Source organism: Macaca nemestrina, chromosome 8, assembly GCF_043159975.1.
Source record: "Macaca nemestrina isolate mMacNem1 chromosome 8, mMacNem.hap1, whole genome shotgun sequence".
NCBI classification, from domain to species: Eukaryota; Metazoa; Chordata; class Mammalia; order Primates; family Cercopithecidae; genus Macaca; species Macaca nemestrina.
The window spans coordinates 118592642-118606170 of record NC_092132.1 but is presented as its reverse complement, the minus strand read 5'-3'; the positions used below and the strand labels follow the sequence as shown (position 1 = coordinate 118606170).

Genomic DNA, 13529 nt, shown 5'->3' with positions numbered 1-13529 from the left:
TATAAGGTTTAAGATTTCTAAAACTCAACATTGAACAAATTAGCCAGAAATAGAACTTTCAAAGTGATTTTTGTTATTATAACCAATGAAGTAGAAATTCTAGCACACAGAACATAACCATTTCTTGATTTTTTCTTTTTTTTTTCTTTTGAAATGGAGTCTTGCTTTATTGCCCAGGCTGGAGTGCAGTGGAGCGATCTCAGCCTACCGCAACCTCTGCCTCGCAGTTTCAAGTGATTCTTCTGCCTCAGACCCCCCCGAGTAGCTGGGATTACAGACGTGTGCCACCGCACCTGGCTAATTTTTGTTAGTAGAGATGGGGTTTCATCATGTTGACCAGGCTAGTCTTGAACTCGTGACCTCAGGTGATCTGCCTGCCTCAGCCTCCCAAAGTGCTGGGATTATAGGCATGAGCCACCACACCCAGCCCATTTCTTGAGTTCTTAATGTCAGCAGTTATTTTGATAGAAGAGGAACAGTTAACATCAGGATAACTGGGCAATAGGACTATTCTGAAAAAAAATTTATATTTGTGTGTTCATTTATTTGTGTCCTGGCAATATAATGGTTAGGTCACATCTTATTTCCAAGTGAGAGAATAAACACACCTTTCCCAACAGGAAGTGATGTCAGTGGAAGATGAATCCACATCCTGTTACTGCCTTTTGGACCCCTTTGCATGTCATGTGCTCCTAGACAGCTTTGGGACCTATGCACTCACTGGAGAGCCAATCACAGACTGTGCCGTGAAGCAACTGAAGGTGGCGGTTTTTGGCTGCATGTCCTGTAACTCACTGGATTACAACTTGAGAGTTTACTGTGTGGACAATACCCCTTGTGCATTTCAGGTCAGCCTTTGTTTTAATAATTTTCTTTTGGTGTCATGAAAGTGTGGGTTTTCCAAAAGATCAGTATCAATTGAAAATTTTATTATTGAGGGTCTGGAAAATGAACCCACGCCACTGTAACTGCCCAATGGGTTCACCTTGCCCACTCCCTAGACAGAGCCGATTTATTAAGACAGAGGAATTGCAAGAGTTATTTATGCAGAGCCGGCTGAACGGGATACAGGAGTTTTATTATTACTCAAATCATTCTCCCCAAGAATTCAAGAATCATTGTTTTGAAGGATAATTTGGTGGGTAGGGGCTAATGAGTTGGTAGTGCTGACTGTTTGCTTCAGAGATGAAGTCATGGGGAATCTAAGCTGTCTTCTTGCACTGAGTCAGTTCCTGGGTCAGGGCCACAAGATAGATGAGCCAGTTTATTCATCGGGTGGTGCCTACTGATCCATGTGCAGGGTCTGCAAAATATCTCAAGCACTGATTTTAGGATTTACAATAGCAATGTTATCCCCAGGAGCAATTTGGAGAGTGTCAGAATCTTGTAGCCTCCAGCTGCATGACTCCCAAACCATAATTTCTAATCTTGTGGCTGATTTGTTAGTCCTACAAAGGCAATCTAGTCTCCAGGTGGGAAGGGGATTTGTTTTGGGAAAGCGCTGTTACTGTCTTTGTTTCAAAGTTAAACTATAATATAAGTTCCTCCCAAAGTTAGTTTGGCCTATACACAGGAATGAACAAGGACAGCTTGGAGGTTGGCAGCAAGAGGAAGTTGGTTAGGTCAGATGGCTTTCACTGTTATAATTTTGCAATGGCAGTTTCACCACTGGTTTGACTGGGATACTTACTTTGAAGCAAGAGCCGTGTTACTGTGTGGTCAGCAATGTAAGAGGGGTTGGGGTACTTGAAATTCAAGAAGAGAGAAGGGCTAAACTAAGGCATGTGCGGAACATTGTGTACTAAGTTATGCAACTGACCAGAAATGTAGTCAGAATTCAGCAGAGACACAAATGGAGAAGAGTTTTTGAGAACTCTTTTACAAATTTCCATGGATGGATGAGATTTAGGAACAAAACAGAAAGGAACACCACATCAAGAGAAAAAAAAATAGCATGAACCACAGGAACAAAGAGAGTTATTTGATGTGCAGAGGGCAGGGAGAAAATTGCTTGAATCAACTGAAGGTTGTAGTTAGGGAGCCACAATTATAAATCATACCTATCACGAGGTAGTCATTTTCTATCCTGGGCATATAGTCTATTAATTATCAGGGCTACTAGGGCAGAGATGGTTCAAGGTTCCTTTCCATTTTTGGTACTTTTAATCATGTAAGATTCATTTTAATTTAGCTACTCAGGAAGACTGCAAGTTTATTAATAGCAGCAAGGATGATGCAGAACTGCCGGTGTAAGCTCTGCCCATATATAAATAGCATAGCTCTCCTGACACACCTCATTCTAGATCCCTGCTATTCCAGTTTTGGGTCATTAAGTCCATTATGCAGAGCATTTTCTCAGTAACTAGATTTTAAGACACTGAGCTGGAAAACTCGTGTTTACTAGTAGAAAAAAAATATCATGACCTCACTCCTGAACATAAGCCAGTAAAGGTGACACAGTGCCAGCCTGTGTTCCCGAACTGCCCCTGAGTATCTCTTAAGTAGCACAGGTCATTGTGAAGGGCACACTTTTTCTTTGGCTGCTCACAAAAAGGGCTTCTTTCAGAGGTGTGCCATTTTGTGGAATAAGAAACTTCAGTGTAAGTAGTTAAACCTCCTCCCACCATTGTCATTTAATACTCTTCCTCTGCACTCCCCATCCCGCAATAAGAGGATTGCTCCAAGAGAAAATATATAACAGATATTCAGGAAGCAAAAATAAAGAATAAATATCTTAAAGAGAGGGTTCATCTTGGGGTCACTACTACTACTCACCAGTTGTAAAATGCACCATGACTCAAGTTGGATGTTTAGTAACTCAGCCAGATTTTAAAGGCTGAGTAAACTGGAGTAACCATGGAACATCATGGAAGATTTCCAATCTCCTGGCTGATGTAGATAACCCACTGCTGACTACTGTGACTGTGTGGAGCTGTTCACACAACTGTCTTGGAAGTCAGCCCTCATAACCAGTTTGGAGTTTTCTTTGAATAAGGGTCTCCCAGCTGATGTATATAGCAGTGAGATAGACATATACTTAAAGAGCTTGTTCTCAGTGACTTTCAGATCATCTATTTTCATCTCTACTATATTCTACCATGGCTCCAGTGTTCACAGATGAATACCAATTATTGTGGACATCATGAAAACACCCTAGCCATAGTTTTCAAATCACTATCCATTTTTGGTTGGTAATAGAATCGTTTTAGACAGTACTAGGGAGAATGTTATTCTCCCTCTAATCGAATCCAAGTGTATTTCATCATTAAGAGGTATTTCTTTTTCTTTGTTTGTTTTTTGAGATGGAGTCTTGCTCTGTCCCCCAGGCTGGAGTGCAGTGGCCCGATCTCAGCTCACTGCAACCTCCGCCTACCAGGTTCACATGATTCTCCTGCCTCTGCCTCCTGAGTAGCTGGGACCACAGGCACCTGCCATCACGCTTGGCTTTCTTTTTTTTTTTTTTTTTAGTAGAGATGATGTTTCACCATGTTAGCCAAGATGGTCTCGATCTACCTGCCTCAGCCTCCCAAAGTGCTGGGATTACAGGCTTGAGCCACTGTGCCCAGTCGAGAGGTATTTCTTTAATTTTGCTTTAGAGTAATGTTTTTTTGGTAGAAATACCTTTGACCCCATTTGTCCTAATCTTTTTACCTCCGTGATTCTTTCTCTCTCCTATAATGGCAAATAAAGCTGTGTTTGGTTGTACTTGTTATTGACAGGATGTATGTGACAGCTGTCATGAGCAGAAAGGCCATGTGTCCCCCTTGGGGTTTTGAAAGATCATCAACCTTGTTTGAATAACTTTTCTGGCCCACATAGGGATTAAAATGAAACTTGTGGCTTTTCTGAACTGAGACTTCCTAGTACAGGAAACAGCCATTTATTCCTCGGTCTTAGTTTCTGGGTTTTGTTTCTGAAACCGTCTTGCTTTCTGGATTTTTACTTTGCTGAGTGAATGTGTTCAGGGCCTTCTGCAGAGATTTATTTTGATCACCTGCATATCCCAAATCATTTCATATTGTGATGGCTTCATACATGGTATTGCATTGGAGGAGGAAATTAGTTACTAACCCATTAAAACAGTTCTATTTTAGGAAAGCCTTAACGACAGTTCCCTTTTTGAACCCCTAAATGACCTCACAAATTGGTATTTAGCTCTCCCAACTTCTGTGGTGTAAGCTGAAAATATAGTATACAGTGATAATATTTTCTGCAACCCTGAAAGAACCCTGACTTCTTAATCAAAATCAGTAAGCAATTTTTCATGGAGCATTTCTGCAGAAATTGCCCACCCTGGAATGTGCTTCAACTATCCTTATGATGACACGTTTGTTGTAATTAGGAAATCAATGTGAGCATGGTTGTGACAGCTGCTGTATTTATTGCAGTATCTCAAAGAATGATAACAGATGCCCAACTCTGTGCTCTTAACCAAAAGGAAGCTGAGGTTAAGTGCGTGGTTGCATCTTTCATTTCATTCATGTCTCACTCAGAGATTGTATCCCATAAAACACTGAAATGCCTACCTTCTCCCCAGAAGACCTTGTGAGAAGGAACGTGTAGAGACTCAACTCCACCTGTCCTCTCAGAACTAGGTGGGGGACCAGGCAATATAATGGGCCCACTGTAGAATATTCCTTGAGAGAATTTCAGTATCTAAATAGGGACATTCTCTATTTTTAGTCCTATCTTCCTTTCCCTTCACCCCCTACAGATCTACTCTATTTGAGTCTCATTTGCTCTGGGGGTAGCTTATCTGAGTAATAGTAGCAATTTCCTTGACAAAAACAGAATACTTTGTGTACCTGGCTAAGACATAATTTAGTTTCAGATTTCTGAAGATCTGTTCTGATAAACACATCTAAAATCGTCTCTATGAAAAATTAAATCTGCTATGTTTTTTAAAAAAAACAATGTCATCTGCCTGTAGGTAGGTGAGAAAAGAATAAGAAGACAATAAATAAATGACTTCTTGTCCTTGCTTTTGTGCTTTTGTAATAATTAGGGCTGCCATTTTATGCTTGTATGTTTGACATCGCTGACTCTGATAAATTCAAACCAAAGGTTGAGAAATGGTGATATATCTTTGAAGCAGTAACATTTTAAGACCTGGTTTTTTGATTATTACACACAAAAACACACATGCATGCACAGCTCAAACAAACCTTGACATAGGAAAGCAAGGAATTAAGCAGTTCCCTATCTTATCTAAGAAAGAAAATAGAGAAAAACAACTAGGGATTTTTGTTTCTTTTTTTTTTTTTTTTGCCATTGCTCCCAGCACTCCTATATAGTACTTTTGATACTCATTACTTACTTGGCATTAAGGTGGATTTAGAATCTAATTCAAAGGATTTCCTCTAGATGTAGTTCTTGTGTTCCTCAATAATGCAATCTTGGGAAATATTGTTCATGTAAAGCATTTAAAGGAAAACACCATAGTGACATAATTTGTGTGTATGTGTGTGTGTTTAAGTTCAGTTTTGTCTCATAAATATGTAAATTCAGCCTGCCTGTTTTACTATCCCTGAAGCACACCTGAATATTGCTGCCTGTCTGATTAAATCAACATAAAGAGCTCAGTGAGGCACAAAGCACAAGTTTTTCCTGGCCACAGCTCCTAGAACTGGATGACTTGCAACCCCAATGTAAAATGATGAAACAGAATGCTGAGAAAAACCACCATCCAGAGACTTCAGGTGCATTTGATATATAAAAAACTGGCCAGACCCTATTTCCTAGTTCCATTTACTCAGATTATCAGTTTAACAATGGAATGAGGTATTTAACAGGAGGTCCTTGTCACATAGAAGGCAGATTGGAAAAATCAAATTACTATCAAGCCTCACTTTTGGTATAATTCATCCCTATGAGTGATTTAGAACTAGCTAAGCAGAGTTGTCCAAGCCTGGCTGGTCATCAGAAGCATCCAAGAAATACTTATATATACCCAGACCTAGCCTCCTAGAGTAATACAGTAGGCTCAGGGAACCCTGTGTTAAATGCAATCCACTGTATTTGGAGAGTATTTTAAAGTTCATACTTAGGAGTCTGTTTATTTAACTTTGAAGCTAATTGTGCCTTTACAAATTTATAACAATTATAAGTTCATTACTGGGCTTTTTCATTTTAATAATTGTTTTATTATAGAATAACTGTAATTGCTTAATATTTTGTACAAGATTATAAGACACTGTTACTTATGTGTCTTATGTTACTTATGTTACCTATGTTGTTGGCTCAATATGTGCAGATTTAAGGAGTAAGTGAAAAGTGCAAAAAATAAATCGTGTTGTATTTAAATTTGAGGCCCTAGAGCAGAACTATTTTCTGCTCTAGGTACTATTTTCTTCCATGATAATTATAAGCAGATATCTATTTTTAAAATTTGTAATATTATCCATTCTGAGTTTCATGGACTGTGTAGACAGTACATATAACTCTAGGGCACACACAGATTGACTTACATCTTCTTATACATATATCCTGCACCAATGAAAAATTATTTATGAGGCAGAGTTAATCACAGAATGACCTTCACATGACTCTTTAGAAGAAAAAAGCATAGTAGTAAGAAAAGGCAGGGAAATCTAAGAAAAAACACTGGACCACGATCAAGTTGCCCTGGTCTAGTCTCAGCTCTCTCATTAGCCATGTGGTTTTAGGCAAACAACTTTCTTCAGGGGACTTCCGTGTTTTCATGTGTAAATAAGGCACTTGGTGCTCTAAATCTTCTAATACAACTATTGTGTGTAGTGTCTAAATAACAAAATAGTCTAGCACTACAATAAGTAACACATGACCTTGAAGAACTCACTTCATTTCCTAGTGTCGACTACTTCATGTCCATTAAGGAAAGTTAAATTTAAAGAAAAGGGTATACTTGAGAAAGCCTAGTTCAAGTACACTTAGAAGAGTTGCTGTTTATACTATGGCTTTAATATAGTCTTAATAAGCACATTTCTTGTTTGTACTTGTTTCTAATTTTGCACCAGAATTGCAAAAATAGGTTAATATATTAATTATTTTGCTTGGCTATAAATAAACCCAGGTAAGGAACTGAGGTCTAAAGAAAATAATTTGCCCAAAACTACACAGAAATGTGATTAGAATTTTATGCTGCTATCTTCAATTTACAAGACTGGTATTTGTTTGAGTACGTGAAGACACCAAAAGAGTTTTAATGCACCTTAAAACCAGAGCAACAGTACTCAAAAATAAAATACAAAGTCCCTAGCGTAGCAAGCAAGAATTTGTTATTTGGTTTCTGCCCCACATTTTCATCATCTCCAATCACACACTTTCCACCTCAACCTTCCATCCCAGCTCTGTCTAGCCACCATGCTTGTGAATGCCCTGCTCAGCGTCTGGAATGTCCTCTCCTTCCTTGTCTAGTGGCCAGCTCCTCCCTTTATTTCAAAGTTTGGCTCAAATACTACCTCCCCTAGTAATGCCCAGACTCCTTTCCTGGTCTGTCCTCCCATCCGAGTCAGGGGCACCTTCTGTCTTCCTTAACCTCCTAGGAATATATGCATGGTAATATATACTATATTAGAATCAATGCCTAGTGTCCTGACCCTTTCACAGTATTGTAAGTTTCTCGGTGGCAGAGACTGTTTCATTTCTGCACACCCAGTGTCCAGCTGTAACATAGCTCTCATGGAAATTTAGTAAATCTCAAAAGAAGGAATCAGTGACCAGAGACCACCTAACGTCTCAACCAAGCAGGCATTTAGAATTAATTTCCTATCCTCCCCATAGTGCCTCTTTTCTTCCATTTCTTGTAACCCCCACCAGACATTGGCTACCATGTTATCATGTTCAACTCTGAAATCCACAAGATTGTGAATTACCTAGCACTGTACTGTCCAGTATGGTCATTGCTAATCACATGTGGATATTTAACTTTAATTAAAAATTCAACTCCTTCATCACTGTAGCCACATTTCAGGTGCTTAATAGCCACTGTAGCTAGTGGGTACCATAATGAGCCACACAGAGAGAATATTTCTATCACATCTAGTTTATAACTGACCCTTGGGCCCCAGGAAGCACCCTTCCCACATGCAACACCAAAGAGCTGGAGAAAATGCCACTGATTCAGTCCTGGAAAAAGATACTGGCAACCTATTAACAGTTTATGTGTACATGAAGGATAAAACTTGGATGACATTTTAGTCGAAAATGTTTTTGTTACTGTCATTCTACTTATGGACAAGAGATGGATATAAGATAACAAGTAAAGGTGTTTTTACTCATTGATAATTGAAATGTAAGTTTGATTGTGTTTATAAACCTATTTGTTTTCTAACAGTCTTTTTTTTTTTTTAGAATCTGAGATTATAGGACATAAAGGATTTCAATTTTTAATTTCTCCTAGCTCTGCAAGGAAATAATATGTCAATTAATGGTGATTTTAAAAATGGACTTAAGGAGATCTCTTTAGCTTCAGTAACACTGAAAGCCTCAATCCCGCACAATCATTTAGCACTTCACTGAATATGTATTTGTTTTGTTATTCCATTTGTTATATCATCTCTCCAATATGATTCTAACACCACAAATTTGGAACCAATGAAATGGTTTACTCAACAGAATATATGTGAATTGAGTTTGTATTAGATTGTATTACATAAAGATTTTTCAGTGAAAGCTACAGGAGTGTTTCCTCAGGAATTTGTTTTCTGTTTTCCTGAGCTACAGCTACCTTGCTAAACAACTTATTTTTTCTTGGCCTTTTGGTATAATAACTTTTACAAACATGACTACAAATAAACATGATACATGCACACTGGAACATTTGTTTTAGGCCAAAAGAATAAATATCATATAATGCCTGCATTAGTGAAGAAAAATTGAACCAGAGTGGAGGGGGGCTGTTTCTAGTTAGTGTGAAATATGATGATGTGTCAGGTTGAGCATGAATGCATCCCTTGATTGTGGTCACAGAGTGAAATTCCTACAGTTGTGGAAACCCAGAAGTATTATGATTTGCTTGGGGGCAAGGGAGGTCTCTGAGGTTTAAATAAAGGCACAGTGTAGTTTAAAGCCCTAAGCAACACAAATAACAAAAATATTGTCTCTTTCTAACCAAATACTTGTCACTCAGCAGTTGTTAATCCTTAGTCTTGAACTTTATGGGCTATGGGGATATAAAGAAGTATGTTTCTCCTACGCTGTCTGTCCGTTTGTGGAAGACACATGGTAGTGAGCGTGCATATCCATAGATAGGAAATATATAAGCAGGATATTTCATTATTGATCCCCTTTTCTTTTTCTTCTCCTATAGGAAGTGGTTTCAGATGAAAGGCATCAAGGTGGACAGCTCCTGGAAGAACCAAAGTTGCTGCATTTCAAAGGGAATACCTTTAGTCTTCAGATCTCTGTCCTTGATATTCCCCCATTCCTCTGGAGAATTAAACCATTCACTGCCTGCCAGGTACTGGCCAAATGGGTTTCTAACAGAAACGGCTTTGCTTTAACCAGCAAGCATGTCACAGATCCTGGCAAGGGTCTGCTTGATTTTCCTCCTTTAAAGGATGGATTTTGCCTCAAAACTGTCATAGAAATGTAACAGTTTGGGCTACACACAGGGAGTGAAACATATTGTCATAAATTCACAGCATTCTAACGGGTGGGAAGAAAGGTGCTTGCATGTTAGGTGAGATGGCCTTTCTCTTCTCTCCTGTTGGAATCATTGCTCAATATAGGTTGAAGATGCCAATTTAACAACATAGAGCCAGGTTGGTGGCTTGGTTTGTTTTTATTAAAAATCAGCTCATTATGAGACAGCATCTTTATCATATTCAGCAGTGAATAAACTGAATGTCAGTGAGGAACTTCTTAAGGGTGATAATTTTGAGTTGCAGAGAGCTATGGCTAGCCAGATGAAAACAAGAGATTTTTTTCTTTCATATGTGAAGTGCACTTGCTGCCAAATGAATCAGGCAAGATGGGAAGGAAAAAGAACATGCCTTTCTTTCTCTTTTCTTTTCTTTTTTCTTTTTTTTTTTTTTTTTTTGAGATGGAGTCTGTCTCTCTGTTGCCCAGACTGTAGTACAGTGGCGTGCTCTTGCCTCACTGCAACCTCCGCCTTCTGAGTTCAAGTGCTTCTCCTGCCTCAGCCTCCTGAGCAACTGGGGATTACAGGTGCCCGCCACCATGCCCAGCTAATGTTTGCATTTTTTAGTAGAGATGGAGTTTCACCATGTTGGCCAGACTGGTCTTGAACTCCTGACCTCAGGTGATCTGCCCACCTCGGCCTCCCAAAGTGCTAGTATTACAGGCGTGAGCCACTGCGCCTGGTCAGAACACTTCTTAAGAGTCCTTTTATAAATATCTAAAGGTACTTATTGTCCACATGTCTCCTGTTAGAGATTTCAAAAACAAAAAGCAAACAAACAAAGTAAACATTTCAGGGAGACTCAGAATCTCTTTGGATCCTATTTAGTTATTTCAAGTACATGTTTAGCCTTAAAAGATCTCTTATAAACAAGTCTATGAAAATTCCCAGTGATACATATTACATATTACAGTAAGCAGCTCGCTAGCCTCCATAGTTTCTAAAGCCAGTCGTCTTACTTCAAGTGCCTAAGGACAGGATATTTCCTTCGCTCTGGAAAAGCTTCTGGTGGACTCACATTGACCTGGAATCACAGAATGCTTTCAGGCTTCTTTGTTTTGCCCATCAGCGTAATGTGTAGAGTCCTCTGGGTTTTGTAACCTTCCACCCTTGCAGCATTTTTTTTTTTTTTAAACTATACACAGGTATACCAGCTTGTCAGAATGGGAACAAGCCTAGTCACAAAGAAAAAACCTTGACTGCATCATGATGGTTAGAAAAACGTTGTACCACCAACCATCCAACTTCTAAAATTCAGGATTTTTAAACTGGACAGGGCTGCATTTTTCTATTGACTTTTCAGACTTACTACCTGAGGAATTGCCTGTCTGTACAGTTTTAGTGCATTCAAAGCAGCACAACCATCTCTCGTTGCCCTGAACATTTTTTTTTTTTTTCCTGGGAGGGCCAGGGGCACATTCACCACATTTTTTTCCATGGGGAGAAGTTTTCTATGAATAAATAGTTTATGACATTCAAGGTGTAGGTCTCTTTGCTCTCCAGTAAGCAGTATTCAAAGTTTCTAGTCCAAATTGAACTTTGGAGTATTGTTAAAACAAGTCCTGATCGTCATGCAAATTCCTCCATATTAATCTTTATAGGCTATAAGGGTCTCATTTCACTGGATCTGATGCAAGTGACTCAGTCCAAAGTGAACTATTAAGTTTAATGCTTGGAGATAAAAAATCAGATGAAAGAACCATTACCTTGCAGCATCACTTAAACAATAATTCTGACACCAGGGATACCAAAGAGAGCCCCAGGAAGAAGAGACTTAGGGGGCTAAGTGTTTACTGACCTCAGAGGGTACAACAGGACCAGCCAAAGCCAGAGGACATTGACTTTCAAGGAAACCCAGCAAGCTTTACTGCTGGGATGGGCTGGATTACATGGAAGTTGTGAACATGTATAAATATTTGCCTTTTGTAATTGAGCATAATTTGAAAGAGTCTTGGAAGGCTGAGAAACAATTTAATTTTCTCTGCATCAGGAGGCTTGCCACTGAGTTTTCATTTCCACTTCATTTTTCTTACCCCAAATGGCTTTCCGCTCTATTCCTCCTTTCTCTTCATCACCCCTACCACCAATTTCCTTGCCCCTCTCATCATTGAAATCCTCAGCTTGTGTGAATGCATATTGTGCTTGGCTTAATGACCATGCTGTGTTTGCTCTGGGCATTAGATGTAAGCACTTAGGGGAGGGTTTGTGTTCAGCCTGCTTGAACCTCATGTAGAACATCATGTGCACTGACAAACTTGGCGTGGGTAATAGAGAATGGCTTTTCATTAGGGCTTAGTGGTTAGGAACTAACAGGGCCTATTTCTTGTTATCCCAGAGAGCTATTGTGGAGAGAGAAAATCGCACTATTCCTGACATCATTTATAGGTCTCTCCTTCAATTGGTGAATCTCCCTTTCTCTAACTTCAAATCAGGAGTCTGGGGGCCGACATATTACCATTGGTACCCAAAACTTACTCTACTAGGAAACTTCCCTGTTTTCTTCTGGGAAAGGTAGAAATTTCCCAGAAAGGTACAGGCTGGGGAGGTGCCCAGTACGTACAATGTTTTCCCTATCAGACACCAACAAACTGCATGAGAAATGTTTTTAGAATGGTGTGAGTTCAAGGTTGGGCCCAGAGATATGTGATGAGAGCCTGTATGTTGAAGGACCAACTAGATCTTAAATCTTGTTGGTTTAGGTTCTGGAGGATTACACTTTATAGATGTCATTGCTTATGAAGCCAGGTATATTGAGTGAGAAGTCGGAAAGGCTATGTCAGGTCTTCTGAGATCTCATCATGGTAGCAGCCACTGACATTGGTTCAAAGAAAACCTGAGGTCCATGATGCTAGTCTCCCCAAGTAAACAATTCATTATATCCCATTTTCTTGTCAGTCCCTAAGACTCTACCACAATTAGGAATATATGATTTTCCCTCTCTGTAGAATTAGCAACCCTCCTCTGGGAGGTAAATAATTCTACTTTTAATAGGTTACTGGACCTGAGAGCACCTAAATCAGTTTCTTTTATTCCTTGCTGGGACCTCAGAGCTCCTAAATCACTTTCCTTTATTCCTTGCTGGCTGTGGGGTAGGGGAGCTGTAATAAACATAATACAATAAATTATTATTTTTAAAAGCCAACAAAACACAAAGTCAAGTTGTCACCTCCCTAGGGTAAAAGCAGCTGTCTTTCCAGCATGCTATGTATCTTGGAGAACCCAGTGTCTGTCTCCTGCTAAGATATGATTTACATTCTCTCCATCTGCTAAGAACCTAATTATAATAGGAGTCAAAATGAAAACATTTCCGGAATTCTTTAAACACCCATAACTTTGCTATACTTTCTCCTCCCATATTACTTTCCACATAATTCCTCTCAGCTCAGCGAGCTTGTTGGTGTTTTTTGTTTTTGTTTTTTTGAATAAATGAAAGTGAAGATGATTGCCGTGAAAACACACTAATCATGGCATTTCTAATTCTATTATTTTTAAATGTTTTGTTGAATGCTATTGGCAGCTGCTACTCAAGTCAACAGTAAAAAGCATTCCCTTGATACTGTCTTAAAATCAGATTTTTTAAATGTTTGGATTATGTTAAATGGAATGGAAAAGAAAAAAGAGGGCTTTTGTTTTATTGTTTTTTGGTACTAATTCTCATGTCTTTCTGCAAGGAAAAATTATCTTTGCAGTAGGCATTACTCTTTTATATTTCTTCCATTGTTTTTAGGAGAAAATACAGGGAATTTAGCAAATGATACCAGAGAGGACACTTTTAAATGAGTGGTCAGTGCCTTTTTTTTTTTTTTTTTTTTGGAAAGTAAGCATTACCAATGATTCAAATCAAATTGCAGAAAACATACATTTGCTTAAGAGCTGGACCTTGAGCACAGTTTTTTGTCTAGCCCTG

The 13529-nt window shown here is 39.0% G+C and overlaps 1 protein-coding gene and 1 long non-coding RNA gene across 9 annotated transcripts in view; one reads left to right on the top strand and one right to left on the bottom strand.

Annotated features, from left to right (window-relative positions):
• Positions 1-13529, bottom strand: part of LOC139355872 (uncharacterized) — a 404625-nt gene that overhangs the window by 63417 nt on the left and 327679 nt on the right. The gene's annotated exons all lie outside the window — the stretch shown is intronic.
• LOC105476601 (unc-5 netrin receptor D) overlaps positions 1-13529 on the top strand; it is a 571609-nt gene that overhangs the window by 525346 nt on the left and 32734 nt on the right. For all 8 annotated transcript variants that reach the window (XM_011732691.3, XM_071068400.1, XM_071068401.1 and 5 more), the window contains 2 exons: positions 621-848; positions 9290-9439. In XM_011732691.3, coding sequence (XP_011730993.1) covers positions 621-848; positions 9290-9439 — 378 coding nt within the window. The remainder of the gene's footprint in view (positions 1-620; positions 849-9289; positions 9440-13529) is intronic.